General features: G+C 37.8%; 2 protein-coding genes across 3 annotated transcripts; both read right to left on the bottom strand.

Annotated features, from left to right (window-relative positions):
• Positions 1–779: 779 nt before the first annotated feature.
• Positions 780–11171, bottom strand: LOC135632661 (protein NAR1-like). Of its 2 annotated transcripts, XM_065141311.1 has the most exons (11): positions 10921–11170; positions 9550–9632; positions 8396–8549; positions 4692–4854; positions 4079–4205; positions 3341–3518; positions 3195–3244; positions 2786–2957; positions 2572–2698; positions 2392–2483; positions 780–1147 (listed from the first exon to the last, which is right to left on the bottom strand). In XM_065141311.1, exons 1-11 carry the CDS (start codon positions 11035–11037, stop codon positions 995–997), a joined length of 1416 nt encoding a protein of 471 aa, XP_064997383.1. In that variant the 5' UTR covers positions 11038–11170; the 3' UTR covers positions 780–994. The 2 variants fall into 2 exon arrangements, with proteins under 2 accessions (XP_064997383.1, XP_064997382.1); XM_065141310.1 differs by having other exon boundaries at positions 2572–2957; positions 10921–11171.
• A 610-nt stretch (positions 11172–11781) lies between these two features.
• LOC103980086 (pentatricopeptide repeat-containing protein At5g65560-like) lies at positions 11782–15993 on the bottom strand. The gene is made up of 3 exons (XM_018823971.2): positions 14053–15993; positions 12477–12573; positions 11782–12373 (listed from the first exon to the last, which is right to left on the bottom strand). The coding sequence occupies exon 1, from the start codon at positions 15859–15861 to the stop codon at positions 14113–14115; it is 1749 nt and encodes a 582-aa protein (XP_018679516.2). The 5' UTR covers positions 15862–15993; the 3' UTR covers positions 11782–12373; positions 12477–12573; positions 14053–14112.
• Between the last annotated feature and the right edge of the window lie 1764 nt (positions 15994–17757).

The raw sequence follows: 17757 nt of genomic DNA, 5'->3' as shown, positions 1-17757 counted from the left end.
TCGTTGACCGTCATTTTTAGCTGCAAAACAACATGTGGGTGTTTTTTGGGTTGCGTCGTACCGAGATTGCGTCTCTTGTATGAATCCCGACATCGATGGGGGAGTTGTCCTAAAATTTTTCTTTCTTTCTTTTACTTGTGGGAAAATTAGAGCATAATATCTTTCTCGAATTTTATGTCTTAACAATTAATTTTAGAAAAAAATTTGCATGGAACTTTTGATTTAGTTGGCATCAATTTTTCAACCGGGCAAGAAAAAGTCAACAAGGACGTCAGATAAGACCGCTCACGCCGGGTAGAAATGATGACCCTTATCTGTAGGTAATTGAGAAGACTGCGAGCCTGTTGCTGGTTTCACCAAAAGGCAAGAAAAAGTAACCAAAAGGTAATTGAGATGACTCTTTTTGTTACTATCAATTTTCTAAGTCGTTAATCTAGTGTATCATTCGACTAGAAGAAAGAAGAGAAAGAGGCCTAAGAGACGCAACGAGCTACCTCAACTTTCTCCTGCATTACTACTTGGAGAAGAGGTATGAACCGAACAGGAAAGTTGCTGCGGCAGCCAAATTAGCAAACGAAGAAAACGTGATCTATCACCATGTTCCTGTTCATCTTGCATCAATGAGAGAATCATTATTAGGTTTACCTACCTGCCAACTTGTGCAAGGAACAAAATAATATGAATAGCTAATTACGTAAGTAAGACATGAACCCAGCAATGAATATGGAAACAAATTGCAGAATCCCTGGGAAGGGACTAGCTGTAAATGTACACCCGTGTAGCGCAAACATAATGAAGATCAAAATTGGGTGTGGAACATGCTTCAGTTTAACAAGAAGCTTCTTTAGAAGCATATTTTACAAAAAAGAACACACTACATTACAGAAGATCATTTTACAAGTATGCAAACATTATAATTTTAATCAGATTTACGGCTCAACATGTGATGCACAGTAAGTGTAGTAAGAAGAACCCATAAAAATATAGGGAGATATCACCAATTGTGCAGCTGAGAAGCAGTACTTTTCACCAATGGATGATATTCCGTGTGCAAGAACCTTTTCGCCTTCTCGGAACCAGGTTGTCCGAGCCACTCATCATACAATCTCTGCACAACTGGATTATCAAATGGGTCTGCAAGTTCTACCTGTGTCAGTGAACAAGGAATTATGTCATAAATGAAGCATAGCACCTCAACAACTTGCAGGCTTTTAAAGATATGTGAGATTATGTAGACACATTTAAACAGAATTCCAATTACTCTGCTTCTCAGTAGGTTGGCCAACAGCACAATTGATATTAAAAGACTTTCTTTCAAGAGTTCTGGGAAAATGAGTGAAACTATCATCAAGCCACAGAAATTGAAGTCAGTGGAGGACCTAAAGAAATGCATGTTTAGTACAGATTGCATGTGATGTCACAAATGTCTTCCGACTAACCAGCTAAAACTACATAGCTTTGGCCTTTACACCAATGTCATCAAGGTTTTTAAAGACCAGACATCGGACCAAGACACATTAAGACAAGGATCAGGTATAAGTCCAGAGTATACATGTAGAGTTGAGAGAGGCACAATTACATTCTAAAACACAGTTTGATCTTACCTGAATTCATATACGATACAATGTACTGATCGAATTTTAATTCTACGAGCATAACCCTGCAGAATTCCTCGTGCTGAATGTATTTAAGACCATACTAGACATAAACTTTAGACCATATTTTGTCAGAGTCTAAGAGTCATATTTAGACGTAACTCCTGGGATAAATCCTTAGTAAAAGATTGAATCAAGATGGACAAGATATATGACATGATAAGATGATAAATAATGTCATTTAAATGCATTATACTTTGATCCTCACGAAACCAATTGCATATTTTCTGTGACATACAATGTTGTCCTTTAGCATGTATATCAGAAAATCACATTTGAGAACGTGAGATGTATATGATGATTAATGCAGACCTTGCTTTAGCAAAATGTCTGGAGACTGGCTGAGGCATTAGTATCTTTAAGATCTCACAATTTCCTGTAATATGTTGCTTATAGGCCAATGCAACTCTCAGGCAATATGCCTAGGTATATCACCGAGGTGGTGCAAGGATGCTGATTAATGGTTCCAGAGTAACGCTCCTTTTCATTGTGCTTAGTTTGTATCACTTGGCACAGGACTGTGCCGAATAACATGTACTATGCTGGCATGTCAATGTTATGAGGAAATATTGATATAATTGGGACTGCATAAAACATAAAAACAAAATTTTCTAAGATGAGGAAACAAGATGCAAAAATGTCCTAATAACACATGCAAATCAGTCTAGCCTTGTCATATCATGATAAAAAGTGTACATCGTTCAAAATCATAAAAGATATTCACGAGAGAACTCACATCTTGCATATACAAAATTTCTAATTGCTGGATAAGATCTTTGGTAGATTGACCAGTCCTTGGTTTTATTTGACCTCCCCCATTCAAACAGCCTGATCATGAGAAATTACACATGGTTAAGCCTGTCAATCAAATTTTCACTTGAGCAAAAATCTGCAGCTAACACCAAATGGAACATACCTGAAGGACATGCCATAACCTCAATAAAATGATAGTCACACTTTCCCATTTTAATTTTCCTTACAATGTTCTGCAGATTTCGGAATCCATAACAAAGTGCAAATTTCAAGACTGTTTTGCCATCCACCTGAAGAATAACACATAACAGAATATTACAAATGAAAGCTTTCATAAAATTAAAACAAGTTAGAAGGAGAGAGAGCTTAAAACATACCTCTAATGTCACTTCTCGAAAATCTGAATTGCGGATATGTATGAACTCAATTGGTCTTTGAATTTCTTTTCCAAATAGTTTTTTAGCAGCATGGCAAAATACTGTCTCTGCATATCCTCCAGAACCACCAGAGACCCCAAAAAGATGCCCTTTTTTATCAACATTGGTTAACCTGATGCACATAATGGTACACTAATAGCATCTACCAAGCTGACACGAAAATAATAACCATTCATACATTTAATATTAAGACTCTAAAACATGTAACTGGTGAAAAATAGCCCAATCAGGTTAGCTCAGTCTTCAAAAGCCACATAAAGGTATTAGATGCACACACATCCATGAGTATTTTACACATTCAAGAACAATAATGGGCATCAAGAGCAATGAGAAAGGATAGGATTCTTACATGCTATCTAGAGGAGCTTCTTTCAAAGCCTTGAAATCAATAGATTTTGACTGCAGTTGTATGTAAAAGGTTATAAGAACCTCAATGACTGATTTGATGAAAAAAATACATAATTAATATGTGATGATACAGAGGAGTATTCCAACCTGTATCAAGTCTAAAACTTCTCCGGTTGTCAAAACTGAATCCACCTCTGGTATCCTCATGACTGAGTTGGGTCGACCATTTTCTCCCTCTTCTATTGGAAAGGAAAAATCATCCCTGGCAGCTTCAAGTTTTTTATCATAACAAGGCATCACTGTGACATGGTATACATTATCCAGCCTACAGGACATTCATAAATAGTTGAATGATATCTTAGTATGTGTAGCCAAGAAAGATTTCATTAACATAAAGTCAGATAACATTTTAACATGAACAAGCTTCCATGAAACATTCTCATGGAGTCAATGTAGTTGGATAAGGTGCAAAGTAAAATAGGTTCTTATAAGATATAGCAATTTTTTAACAGATAAAAAAGATGATTGCACTTTGTTGAAAGGGCATGAGGATAATTGAATAAAGTGAAAAAGCAAGTCTTTATAACTTATAAGTTCAAATATGCTGTGTATCAATCAGAAATTATACTCTTCTAAGCGACTGATTGCCAATCAAGTAATGCATGCCCAACTTCCTCTAACACATAAAACACCAAGCTCAAATAAAATAATTGGTAGATTATTCCATAGTTGAACTTAAATCATGCAGCAAATAAGGTGGATCTATTTCCCTCCAATTAACAAACTCTAGATATTTCACAAAAAGAAAAGTTCCATTTACAACAACTTGAAGTTTCATGTATAAGCATGTTGATTGTCATATGAGCACATAAAAGAAAAGCTTACTTAAGGCCAAATTTTTGCACAATGTGATGCTTGATAGCAGCTCCAATAGTTTGTTGTGGGCTCTTCACATGTGAAATATATGGCAAGATGTATGATCCAAGTGTCTTTTCAGCATAGCAGATCCAACCTGTATTAAAAAATTATTTAACATATATGCAACAAACATTAAGAATAGCAACCTCAACAGTAATATAATGTAATAGCAGAGAGCATAACTGGCTTTATCCTGCTATGACGCTGTAGTCTTACACAACTATTCACAAAATAAAGAAAAAAAACAGATGTTATAGTTATATTCTAGAATAAATGCAAATTTTTCACAATATTAATTCTCTGTAAAATAGCAATCTTGTTCTAACATAGATACAAAAAAATTAGATTGCAAAAGAAATTTCACAATATTTAAATTTGTATTTCCCAAATTTTGGTTTAAAAGATAGCATAACATTTGGAGCTATAGAATTAAGGTCTTGCACAAATTATGAATAAAAATCAAGTCACAACACATTGTATCCAAGAATACAACAAACAACGAAATAAAGAAGTTTGACTAACATGATATGAGTGTTCAGTTCATAATTGTTCATGACAAGTATCTTTATGTAGAATTTACCTGGACAGGCAGATGAAAGCATGGGGAAACTTTGTCCATGCTGTTGGTACCGCAATATAAACTCATTACATGACTCGATGAGAGACAAATCTCGACTGCAACTAGTATCATAAACAGCTTTTGCTCCCAAAGATTTGAACAAAGTGGTTACTTTCCTGAGAACCTGAAATCACATAAAGAATTACATATGCCTGTATATCACAAATGAAAGAGACATGCCACTACCACAGAAGAAAAGGGAAATATGACCTGAATTTTAAGAGAAGATGATGTAATATCCTTGAGTAAATGTCCACTACAATAAATCACATGCAGTACAGCTGCTGGTTAATAATATTTCTTTCTCAAAAGTTGCCGTTTTCTCTATTCTTTTTATGACAAGAAGAGGAAGTAGAAGTAAAGAAGACAGGTACAAACACAATGCAGGATCTATTTGACCAGGTAAGCAGTTTTCTTCTTTAAAATAAACATAATAATGATGGAGGACAAAGTCCACATCAAGGAGATGCTAGACAAAAGCCTCAAGTTCCTCACCAGTAATAAGCAAATTTGTGCCTACATATATTATAAACTTATCAAGATTGATAAAAGAAAACAAAAGAAAGGAAAAAAGACTCGCTATCTATATCCTTCATTTCTCAGTATAATTTCACAAAATAAAGCATTCAATGTAAGGCAGGCTATTGTCCCTGGTAGTGCCCCCTTCTTCATGTTCAGGGATCAAATAAAAAAGAAGAAACTAAAGCCAGTGAAGAATTTGGAGCATTTACAATTTGCTTCCACTTTTTTGATACTAATACTTTAGTCTTCTTCAAATAAGAAAAACATTTTCTTGTCAAAGGACTTAACACTTTCCAAAAAATAATAACAAGATTAAATAAAATGTAAGCATGATCTTGCAGCAGAAAAACAGACATACAAAACAGAAATGCTACAAAAATCAGGGATGTAGAAGCCCTAACTCCAGAACGACAACAAGATAAAGTTTGCTCTCATTTCCTCTTCAATTTAAACCCAAACAAAATATGGCACATTAGAAATGCAACATAGATAAAATCTTTAAGCTCGCGAGCTAATTATAGATTACCCCCTGTAGTTAGCTATCTTTAGCATCGAGGTATCTACACTTTAAAAAGCTATATTGGCATCCCTATAGTTTTAAAAGTAAAACATTTGACACCGTTTCTTCTCACGTCGTCAACTCTACTGATAGAAGATTACGCACGTGCTACCACGTGCAAATATGGTAAAAAGAGGGATAAAAAAGGTAATTTTGCTATCCTCACCGTCCAAAGGATATTAATTTCACATAAGGGTAAATTATGTGAAAACTTCGCTATGCTCCCTCTGACTTCGTCCTCCTCTTTGACATCGCGATCACCAAACTACCACACACGGCCTACGCGGCGCTGTGCGATGCCTTTGGGGTAGCCACTATGGGCCTACCACGAGCGCCCGAGGTGTCCATCTTCGACACCTGCTACAACCTTCTCGGGTACCAAAGTGTGCGTGTGCCGACGACGTCATTCTACTTCGTCGGCGACACGATATTGATGCTTCCCGCCCAAAACTTTTTTATTTCGGTGGACGACATGGTGATGTTCTGCTTCGCATTTGCACCATCCTCGTCGGCCCTCTCCATCATGGGCAACATCCAACAAGAGGGGATTCAGATAACCTTTGATGCTGCCAATGGATTCGTCGGCTTCGGACCCAACACTTGCCAAGTACTTCTATAAGCTATAGAAATGAATAGTGGAGACTACGTAGTATATTATCTTGCATGAACGCAGGCCACAATATAATGTATATATTGAGTGGCTTCGAAGCAGCAAGTAGAGAAAGCAGAGCTAATTACTTCTTGCAGACTCTGCAACTACAAGAGGAACTAAACCATCTCATGTTACTCTATATGGTTCTCTTGCTTGAATAAAAGCTACAAGTTTGCAGGAGGGCCCAAGCAGTGGATGTGATGATGGCATCTTGGTGTTGATGCCTTTAACTAAACATGGAGTAACTCGATCGGTTGTTTCCTTTTTGTCATTGACGAGTCTAGTTCATGCTCCTCCTCTAGGTTGCCTCCATGGGTGAGAGGCCCACCGAGAGGGGCAAGGAGTGGTGGCACTGAACAAAGGGAGGAATCCCTGAAAGCAAAGAGAGGGCCAAAAGCTTTCGACAAAGCCATGTTGTCCACCGGAATCAAAAGGTTCCGAGTAGGAAACGTCAGTATCGTGTCACTGACGAAGTAGAATGACAACATCAGCACACACACGCTCTGGTACCCGAGAAGGCTGTAGCAGGTGTCGAAGATGGACACCCCAGGCACCCGTGGTAGGCCCGTGGTGGCAGCCCCAAAGGCGTTGTGTAGCACCGTGTAGGCCACGTCTGGCAGTCTAGTGACCATGGTGTTGAAGGAGAGGATGAAGCCGGCGGGAGGATACCAAAGCTTTCACATAAGTTACCATTATGTGAAATTAGTATCTTTTGGACAGTGAGGATAACAAAGTTATCTTTTTATCCCCCTTTTAGTGTCATTTCTGCACATGACAACACATACGGTATCTTCCGTCAGTAGACTCGACGACATCAGGAAAAACGGGGTTAAATGTTTTACTTTCGTAACTATATGGATGCCAATATAACTTTTTTAAGTATAGAGATCAAAATGCTAAATATGGCTAACTACAAGAGGTAATTTGTAATTAGCTCTCAAATTGCTCTTCAATAAGAAGAACAAACCAGTAAATGTGTGTCTCCATTTGTCAACCTCTCTTACATGTAAAAAAGAAATAAAAGAAAAAAAAAAAAAATATATATGTATATATATATATTTGACAAAGATTCTAGAGTGAGATTACAAAACCAATAAAAGTAGGTCAGCACTAAGAGAAAAACTGTAGGAGAACTCCATGCTGAAATGGTAGCTAATCTAACATCTCTAACACAAAGAAGTGAATGAGAGAACAAGACCGCAGCTGTAGGCACAGTTAAAATTTGAGATTTCTAGTTCTCAAAAAATATATAATACAAATACAGGAAGTGCATTTCTCCACTAAGAGTCTTTTTAATTCTTTAATTATGCTCCAGACAGACTTGCAAAGAAAGAAACGCAGATATAAAAGGACAAGAAATACAATGACATGCTTGCTTAATGCAATAAAATCCAAGTCCTGTGGAGATGCAACAAATTAAACATCCATATTCTTTGCTAAGTGAAGTACATAAGGGACATTGTTAATATGTTACTTTTCTAAATGGAAAGAGCACATTAATTATATCAAGATGCTTTATTTTTTTAATGTGCAGGATCGGGCAGGTTAAAGAGGTAAAAAGTGATTGTGAGCAACTTGGGCTAAGGATTAGCCTAAAAATCTCGAGAATGCAGTTTACTGACACTAATTCTTGTACTTAGATTGGCCCCTTCTTGGCATATCTGAAGCATAAATTTAGATGTTAAGAGTAAAGAAAAAAGATACTCAAAGCATGGTTTCAAATATCAGTTGGTATCAATTTTTTTTATTTTTTAACAATACCAAGTAGTATAGTTTGGTATATAGTCCGGTATATTACCACCATACTTGTCCAACAAAATATAGAAACCAGTATTAGATCAGTATTTAGAACCCTGACTCAAAGTATCACTCACTACTCTATAGATGCCTGGAGAATAAATGAAGAATAAATGCATTGAATAATATCAGCACCTGGGATGGAGAGAGATCAAAATAAGCTGCTAATGATGTTCTTGATTGGGGGGAGATGGAAACAACAACAGTATCCCCATAATTGATGTGAGCTAAAAATTCATCCAGACTTTGCTTCTCAAGCATAATGGTCTCGGCAGAAGTTATGCAACCACTGAAAAATAATATGAATTATGAAGTAAGAAAAAACAATAAACCACTGCTATTCTACATGATGAACTTATGATTACTTACAAGAATTTGGAATTGTTAATTCAAACTGTAATAAACATAATTCAAGAACAAAACCTTAAGAAGAAAATTCTCAGAATACTGAGAATTAAAATTATAAGTACCATTCTTAGTCATCATAAATCAGACTTATACTAAGCTTCTTGGTCTACATGGCATCTATTGGAAGCAATGATAATCCTATATTCCTACTATTCCACAATAAGTTTCACAAGCATGATGAGAAAATTGAATCCCAAATATTTAGTTTTCTTTAAGCAGCAGAAACTATATCCAAAACATTTTATCCATGAAATGAGAAATTATATAAATTGTTCTTATTTAACAAATATCCTTCAGCATAGTGTATTCTTGAAATGCTTTCTTGCCACAATCCATCAGGTATGTCTAGTTGTTTATGTACTCATTTGAACCCTTATTAGATGATCACCTTAAGATATGGCATTGACAAGATGAAGTACATGGTTTAAACTGCATGATCTTCAATGATTATGTCTATGGTTGTAAGAAACTGCATGACCCTCAACGTATTCCGTGCTTGTGATCAACATACTTGAACATAATCGATGAGGTGGAGCTCTAGCTGATGACCATGGTTTTCCCATCAGCTGTTTTAGCTTTTTCCAGTGTTATTAGTCCACCTTAAGGAACTAGACTATACAACATGACTCATGGTGGGTATCTAGTGTTTGTCCTCTTCATATTTTTAGTTTCTCTTATATTTATATTTTTTTTATTGAAGCACTTGAAAAGAAAAATCAACCGGAACCTTGTTTCTGACTGATTAACTGAACAAAACAAAATGAGACGGATCATATAATGACTAAAAAGAGAAGTATTTGTGTGTCATGTTGCTTTCTTTTGTTCCTGCAACACATCAGGCGATAATGATATCATATTTAAAATGATTGCAATACTAGTACCTGCATGCCAGACAGTCCTTTAGAGAAATTTTAACAGCTTCTGTCTGCAATGGTTGGCTAGGTGATCTGACCTTTTCCTGGTTCTGCAAACAAGAAGGCAAACAAAAACTAAATAAAAAATAAAATAAAAGGATATAGATGAAGAACTAGTAAGCATCGGCATTGTATTGTATGAAGTGTTGGTCGTCCATGTTGACACGAAATTTTCTAGAACTTTGCTGTGTTTTCAAAATGATTTCAATATCGAAAGATAAAACACTTAGGAAAACTTTGTAGTAGAACATTTTTCTGATTCTAACTTGATGATGGGGTCTCATAGAAGGCCAAGGTAAGAAAAGATTAACTACCGACAAAGATATTGATTGCATTTTTTGTATCACATTCACAAATACTAGCACAGTGGAAAAGCAACATTTATCCACCATTAAGCTTGTTGTACGGTAAGGAAAAAAAAACATGCATATAGTTTTAGCTTATCTGACAATCAATCTTATGGATTATTAAGGTAGATAGATTGTTTTTAATGGAACAAAATAAAAATTGTAATAGATATGACACTCCTATCAAATTCTCCAATTTGAGGACAAAAGATTCCCAAGGAAGAACAAAAGAGGGCTCAAATTAATTAATATTTTTTAATCTTTTGCAGAAAATAAGAAATTCAATCTGAAAACAGGGCAAGGAACATTCTATCAAGTTACATACACACGCACAACACACACACACACACACACATATGGTTACTATTGCCCAAGAATCCTATATAAATTCTATTATTGATCTTACAATAAGAAGCCCAAATAACTCATAAATAGCTTTAAATCTGTCAACCCTGGCCAAACACCGTAGAGGGTTTCCCAGACACATCCACATGGTGTGCTCAAACCATGGATCTGGGGTCCCAAAAGGGGATGTCGGTTCTTGTTTTGAGCTGGCTTGGACGCCAAACAGTCTACTCCCTTCTCTTTCTCCTCAAGGCCATTATTACAATACAGTAGTATGAACCCCAATTGTTTTGAGGTGGGTCTATCTACAAATTCGTCCCATCCCCGTCCGATAAAATGTCCCAATTCGGACCCTAATTTTATCGATTTTACCATTCAACCAGAAGTAAAAACATCGCAAAATTATTTTATTTCCACCAATCCAGCGGGCGTGCTCTTTAAAACAAATCCCTTCTAAGAAGAGTTTCCTGACTCTCGAAAGCAAAGGATATCGATCACAAACGAAAAACCACAACCCACCATCCACATGGATAGATACATAGCATCAAGAAAGAAAGGAGAAATCAAAGATAAAGAACAGGAATAATAATTCATTTGTAACCAATTCGATGAATCTCCCGACCCCCAAGAAGGAAGGAGGGGATACCTCAGCTTTGTCGTGCTTGGACTTGATGGCCTTGAGCGAGACGATGCAGTCCTGCGATGGCGCGATGAAATCGTTGAGATCCGCGAGGCGCAGCGCCGGCGAGAACTTCTCCGACATCTCGGCCGCAGGAATCCTCGATCAATCGACGGATCGACGACGAAAGGAAAGAGGACGCAAAGGAATTCGATCCCGAATTGGGAACTGGCGGGACCCCAGGAGATCGGCAACAAACAGAGTATATAATTCGAAGTCGCTCTAAGGCGGTCGTATAAATATATAGGAGATTGGACGGTCGGATTTCACTGATAAAACAGACCCTGGCCCTTGAGAGAGACCAGCAATGCGAGAAGGGTCACCGCCACCGCGTGGCGATCACACTCCATTAGGTCACCGTTGCCTCCAACACCTGTCGCGAATGCAGACACGAACGATCTCCCACGCCGGCCCGGCGCCGAAGACACCACTAACGTAACCGTAAGGATACGTCACAGAACAGACAAATTTAGGTGCTCTATTATTTTTTATTAAATAAATATTTATTTTATTAAATATAACATATGTTCTCATATGAACCCAAACATTAGATTTATTACTTATATAATTACTAATCAATCGAATGCCTCAATAAAATAATCGCTCTACACTGACATTAAATATAATAATATAATTATGTGTTAATAATTTGAAAAAAAATACTTTTCTTATCAGTTGCAATTAGGAACCCTAAGACATGCCAATTCTCTTTTATCCCTCTTATGTTTCATTTCTCATGAAGAACATTTTAAAAGAATTATGCAGCAGATATTAATATTTGATATAATTTTAATCACAACTAGAAAGGCAGCACAGAGTTGTCACGAGTGAAAAAGGCAAGATGACAAGTTAATCCACAAATCATACATAGAAGATAAGGTTGTGTAGTAACATAGATGATAGAACAAAAGGTATAAGCACACATGGGTACAGGTAAAGAGCTGCTTCAGCTGTTCTTGTGTCCATCTACTACGAGCAGGCAAATGTTAATGTTACACAACTATGCACCCATGCATAACCTACTCGATCTGGCATCACTGGCTGTGTCAATGGTTACAGGATGAAGGCAGTATCAGAGTCTTCAAATATCACTTGGCAAGATTCATGATCATCATCTTGCAGGTGAATGCATGACTGCATGGTTTTAGGCTTTTTGTGCATGATCTAAAGCATTAGCTTCCAATAGCTTCGGAACCTTTCAAACTAATGTAAACCGAATTGTTCCTCGCCTATTCGTTGAGGTACATAGGTATTGCATTTGATCAGGAATTCCATCTGGTAGCCGAAGCCTAAACTTTTGAGTTTTATCGATAAGGAACACTAGGAAGATCAAGGTTGACAACAAAAGCATTTTGTTTGCCACCATCCATCTCATCTGCAAGTCCGCCAATGGCTTCACAGAAGGCCTTTTGTGATTATCCTACTCCAAGATTAAGCAATTGCATTTAAATGAAACCTTGAAGTGTTTTGAGGCTGAACTGAATCAAGAACATAACAGCAATCATGCAATTTATGGAACTCACTTGGAGGACCTGGGTGACCAGAGTAAATTGGTGGATTAATTTCATCCGCTGGATCTGAGCAGGGCCATGATCCCCAAATTCCGTAATCCCGTACAACCTACAAAACTTAATAAAACGTATATCAGATACCACGCAAGAAACATTTTCTACTTTGAATTTAAAAACCAGAGTAGTGATGCTCACAACAGTTTTCATCATCGAGAACTGATGCAACATTGGAAATGATACATGCATATGCACTGTTGTGATGCAAGTTACATGGGTAAGCCAGTCCCTGAATATACTTGATTTGCAAGTCTATGCTGGACAGATGACCTTGCTAACTTCATGGTAACTAGTTTTTCTAGCTTCATATGAAACCAGTCAAAGTTGAAAAAGCATAAAGAGACAGATTTCACTTGTTCAATAAAATCAAGCAGGACCACACCAAGGATAGATCAGTTGAATCAAAAGATTCAAAACCATGGGTTCCTCATGCTTTGACACTTATATATTACTAATAAACAAAATAGCATGCTACAGAAATCTATGCAAAGCTTCATCAATTAGGAAGAAAGATTAAGCAAATTTGAGGCATCTGTGCAAAGTTTCAACTTGTAAGACAATAAGATCAAGGAGGGACTTGCTAAACTTGGTATATTCTTTAACCGAAATTTGAGGCATCTGATTTCGGCAATCAATTGAACCGCTAAGATTCTGAGATACTGGGAGAGCACTATTCGATATGTACTACCTGATTTCACTGAAAAAGATATATATCAAGTGGTACTGAGCTTTTTGGTTTCAAAATGGTGCTTGGCTGGATCGAAAAATTTGGCTAGTAAGTATCAGTCTGATCAGTTGTGTACCATTCTTTAACATTATTTTAAGTCTCATGAAATAAAGACCACTAAATTCACTAGTTCTCACTGAAAACAGTTGCTAAGAATCCTAAATTCAGTTCCTAGAAACAACTGGTCTAACAGTTCGTTCTCTAACACTTAGTAGAGTGCAGTGCCAATGTTCTACTCATGAATGATGAAAAAATAGGTTTAAGAAGTACACTACACTACTGCTAACAGTCTAAAACTTCGAAAGTGGCAGGCCTCAGATAAACTATAAGAGGAGAACAGAAATAATACAGATAGAAACAAGCAGTATGATTCAGTGTACAAGTGTTGGTATCTGCTAATGGAACAAAGCCATTCACAAACAACTCGAGCTGACCTTGATGTCAACCAAATAAATCTGAACTATGAAACACAGCTTGAAATTAATCGCAAGCCAAGCAAGACATGTCCTGACTCAATCATGATAGGTGCACATATGCTCAATCACAGTTTAGTTGATGTATCTCTCACGTATGAATATGATCACTTTATACTGTTAAGTTTCATTTTCATTTTGATGGTCACTAACCCATAAACAAATGCAAAAGAGAAGGTTTCAACAAACATATATACATATCAAAGACATATTATGCTTACAAGACGCGTACAACTAAGCTAGTCAACATTAAAAAATTTACAAAAAAGAAAAGAACAAGATCTGTACGAAAAGAAAAAAATGCCAATGAACTAAAAGAAAATAAGGTCACCTTTTGTAGGTAAATAGTCCCCACCGTTAATGTTGAGCAGATGCAACATGTTGAGAACATTTATCTGATCTGAAGCATTCTGTCAAGTATATAATAGACATCGTATATTTTTGCACTTTTACAAGAACCAGCCCTACAAAATGCCTTGATCAACCTCTGAAATATACACACATCTACAATCGTTCCCTGTCTAGATATCCATTCTAATAGATTTAGAATTTCCTTCAGTTTTCCACCACTGACCAGCTCATACATCAAATGTGCAACTAGATCTGGTGAGTATCCATCCCTAAGGGATCGATAGAAACAGCCAATAGCCTCCAAATATCTTTTTTCTCTACAGAGACAACTAATCATTACACAATAGGTTATCCAACTTGGAGCGATGTTCTCCTCTGCCATTTTGTGATATAAAAGGTGAACATCATGTATCCTGCCTGACAAATAGCAATAATGAATAAGAGTAGTATAACTCATTACATTAGCAACAAAGCCTTTGCTATCAAAGATGGACTCTGCTAAACGAAGCTTCCCTGCTTTACAAAGGCTGTGAATCACAATGCTACATGTCCAACTGTTAGCAGAAATGCCCTTCTTATGCATATCAGCAAACAGCTTGAGAACAGCAGGCCATCTCCCAACATCAGAAAGTCTACTCATCACAGTGTTGTAGTTAACAACACTAGGATTCCACTCCAATTTGGCACTCTGCTCCAACAGGCATTTAGCCTCCCAAGCCTTCGAACTGCGACAGAGGCCATCAAGAAGGATATTCAAAGTCACAGCATTGGGACACAATCCTTTCTCACGCATTACTTCTAATTGCTCAAATGACTTGTCAGTTCTCCCCAGTTTAGAGAGGCCATCCATATATATACTGTATGTGATCGTATCAGGCTCCCAACCCTTCAAAGAACTATCTTTTATGAGCTTCTCGACCTCTTTGAAGGCCCCAGTCTTGCAAAGGGCTTCTATCAAAACGTTGTAGGCGACAGCGTTGGGAGGGCATCCGACAACCTCCATGGTGTTCAGTAATCGCTTCGCTTCTTCTACCTTGCCGCGGCTGCAGTACGCATGAACTATCGGAGTGTAAGTATAGACGTTTGGCCGGCATTCTTCCTCCAGCATCTGGTCCAGGACGCCCAACGCCTCCTCGACCCTCCCGGCCCAGCACAACCCGGCGATGAGCGTGGAGTACGTGACCACGTCGGGCGCGCAGCCGCACGTCACCATCCACCGGACGACCTCGTAGGCGGCGTCAAACTGCATCAAGCAGCAAGCGTACAGCTTGACCAGCACCGTGAAAGCGGCGGTGTCCGGGGCGACGTCGGACGACACCATCTCCTCGAAGACCTCCAGGGCCTCGGAGGCGCGTCCCGAGCTAGCCAGGCTGTCGACGACGGCGGTGTAGCATACGACGTCGGGGCGGCAAGGGGAATCCTTCATATCGCGGAGGAGGCGGAGGGCCTCGTCGGCGTCGCCTGTCCGACCGTAGGCCTCGATCATGGCGGCGTATTCGAAGGGGTGGGGCCAGCGAGGCCCAGCGCCGATTTCCAGAGCATGCGCAGCAGGAGAAGGAGGGGAAGAACAAGAAGCATTCCCGGGAAAGCGCTTGACGAGCTCAACGAAGCTTCGGAAAAGATCATTTCTTGAGGATTCTTGCGACGACATCATGCGGATGTGGGCGGGGAGACGGCGAAGGAGTGATTGAGCGAGCGGGGAGAAGGGAAGAAGAGGAAGAGGGAGCGAGGGCATGCAAGAGAGGGGTGATGGTGCTGGGCCTCGAGGGGAAGCTGGAGGGCAATCCATGGAGCGGGTTTGAGGAACGGGAAGGGCAAGGAAGGCGGCGGCGTTGGCGGCTGCTGCACCACGGATTTGGAGAAGAGGAAGACGAGGGCTATTCACCCGTCCCAAACGCGACCCATATCCGAGTCGGACGCGACTCAGCCTCCGAGTTTATGCTATCATTAACTCGGTCCTCATTAAATATTCATTATTTTTTTATTTCTCAAAGAGTTTTGACCCTTCAAAATTTTCGAAATTACATTTTAGCATCACAATCTTTGATATACTCATTAATTACTTTATAAACATTATACTTTTCAAAAAAATATTTTCATGTGAGATAATAAAAATTAAAAATTCGAGACCTCATCCAAAAAAAATTATTTAAAATATTAATTTAATAATAATATATTAGATGGACTTTAAAATTGTAAAATCTTATTCAAAATATTTATATATATATAATATTGATCAAATACTATACCAAATTTACTTACAAATGATTTAAAATTTCATCCAATAAATTTTCATAATAAAATTCAATGGTAGTGTATCAGATATACTTATCAAATATTAAGGTCTCGAAACATCATCTAATATATTTTCACACCATATTAGACATATTTATTAAAAATTAAAGGTTCGAAATAAATAATTTTTATATGCCTAAAGCATTGATATGCCAATTCAAGATCTCATCAAATAAAGTTTTACGTTTAAGACATTAGTTTGATGATAATAAATTAGTGTGAGATAAGAAATAAAAGTCTTGATTTTGACTAAGTGTGAGAATAGAGTGGACTTCTTCCAAATGGGTTCCTCTGACCAATTAATTGACTCTGACTTGACCATAGAAGATGTGGACTTGGTGGGATGGTTTATGTTGACTGATATGTAAACGAGCGAATACTAATAAAGTGTTATAATCTTAGTTCTCTAATTGCTCTCCATTACTAATTTACACTAACACTTCTCGTTAGTCCCACGAAAATGGACAAGATTAAGATTGACTTATAAGGGTTTGACGAGTGTATTACTATTAAATTCGATTTAAGTATTTTTGATCAATGATTTAAAAAATTGATAGGCCAATTAACCTAAATTTACAGATTTAGTTAGATTTATTTAAATCGTATAATATCCAAAATTAACCTAAATTATAGCCTTTTTAGGTGGCATCAAATAAAATATTTATTATTATTTTATTATAATATCAAAAGTTTAAGCTTTTAAGATTAATGGTTTTCAATTAAAATAATTTTTATGATGTCAGAGCATACTGTACATCTCATTTGTATATACTGCCTTTTTTTTCTTCCTGACTTAGAGAAAAAAACAAACAAACAAATATTACATTAATTTTATATCGTATACACAATTTTTTTCCTATTTTTTATTATATTAAATGAATACATAAACCAATCGGATGTCTCAACATACAAAAGAGTCCTCTCTTTTCATTTCATGGAGAAGAGTGGCAAATACCACCATGGTTGTTAGGGTTGCTGGTGCAGCCGGACTGCGACGAGGGAGGCACCGATCCCTGTGGCAGCGATTGTAGAAAGATCTTGATGTTCTCCGGCCACCAGTCCCCGCCCAGAGGCCTCCCCGCCACGAGAAGATGCATGCATGACAACACCAGGGCGACAACCAACAACACTCTAACGAGCTGAGCCATCTTGCTGTAGAAGAAGATGATGATGAGGAGGAGGAGGATGTTGTTACACCAACAAGAAGAAGAAGAAGAAGAAGAAGTTGCTGCTCTGCGGAGGGGAAGAAGAGAGGAGGAGGAGGAGGATGTAGTTACACCAACAACAAGAAGAAGAAGAAGTTGCTGCTCTGCGGAGGGGAAGAAGATGAGGAGGAGGAGGAGGAGGATGTTGTTACACCAACAACAACAAGAAGAAGATGAAGAAAGAA

Source organism: Musa acuminata, chromosome BXJ3-3 (assembly GCF_036884655.1).
Source record: "Musa acuminata AAA Group cultivar baxijiao chromosome BXJ3-3, Cavendish_Baxijiao_AAA, whole genome shotgun sequence".
NCBI lineage: Eukaryota > Viridiplantae > Streptophyta > Magnoliopsida > Zingiberales > Musaceae > Musa > Musa acuminata.
The sequence above is the reverse complement of the archived record's forward strand: the minus strand, read 5'-3'. Positions and strand labels throughout refer to the sequence as shown.

What these genes read in the sequence shown, in the direction of transcription:
- LOC135632661 (XM_065141310.1), bottom strand. Translation starts at nt 11,037, where the DNA reads ATGTCGGAGAAGTTCTCGCCGGCGCTGCGCCTCGCGGATCTCAACGAT. An exon ending in CCAAGCACGACAAAGCTGAG is followed by an intron (nt 9,633 to 10,920) that starts GTATCCCCTCCT and finishes TCTTGTTTGCAG; the next exon opens with AACCAGGAAAAGGTCAGATC. An exon ending in AAGGACTGTCTGGCATGCAG is followed by an intron (nt 8,550 to 9,549) that starts GTACTAGTATTG and finishes ATTATTTTTCAG; the next exon opens with TGGTTGCATAACTTCTGCCG.
- LOC103980086 (XM_018823971.2), bottom strand. Translation starts at nt 15,861, where the DNA reads ATGGATTGCCCTCCAGCTTCCCCTCGAGGCCCAGCACCATCACCCCTC.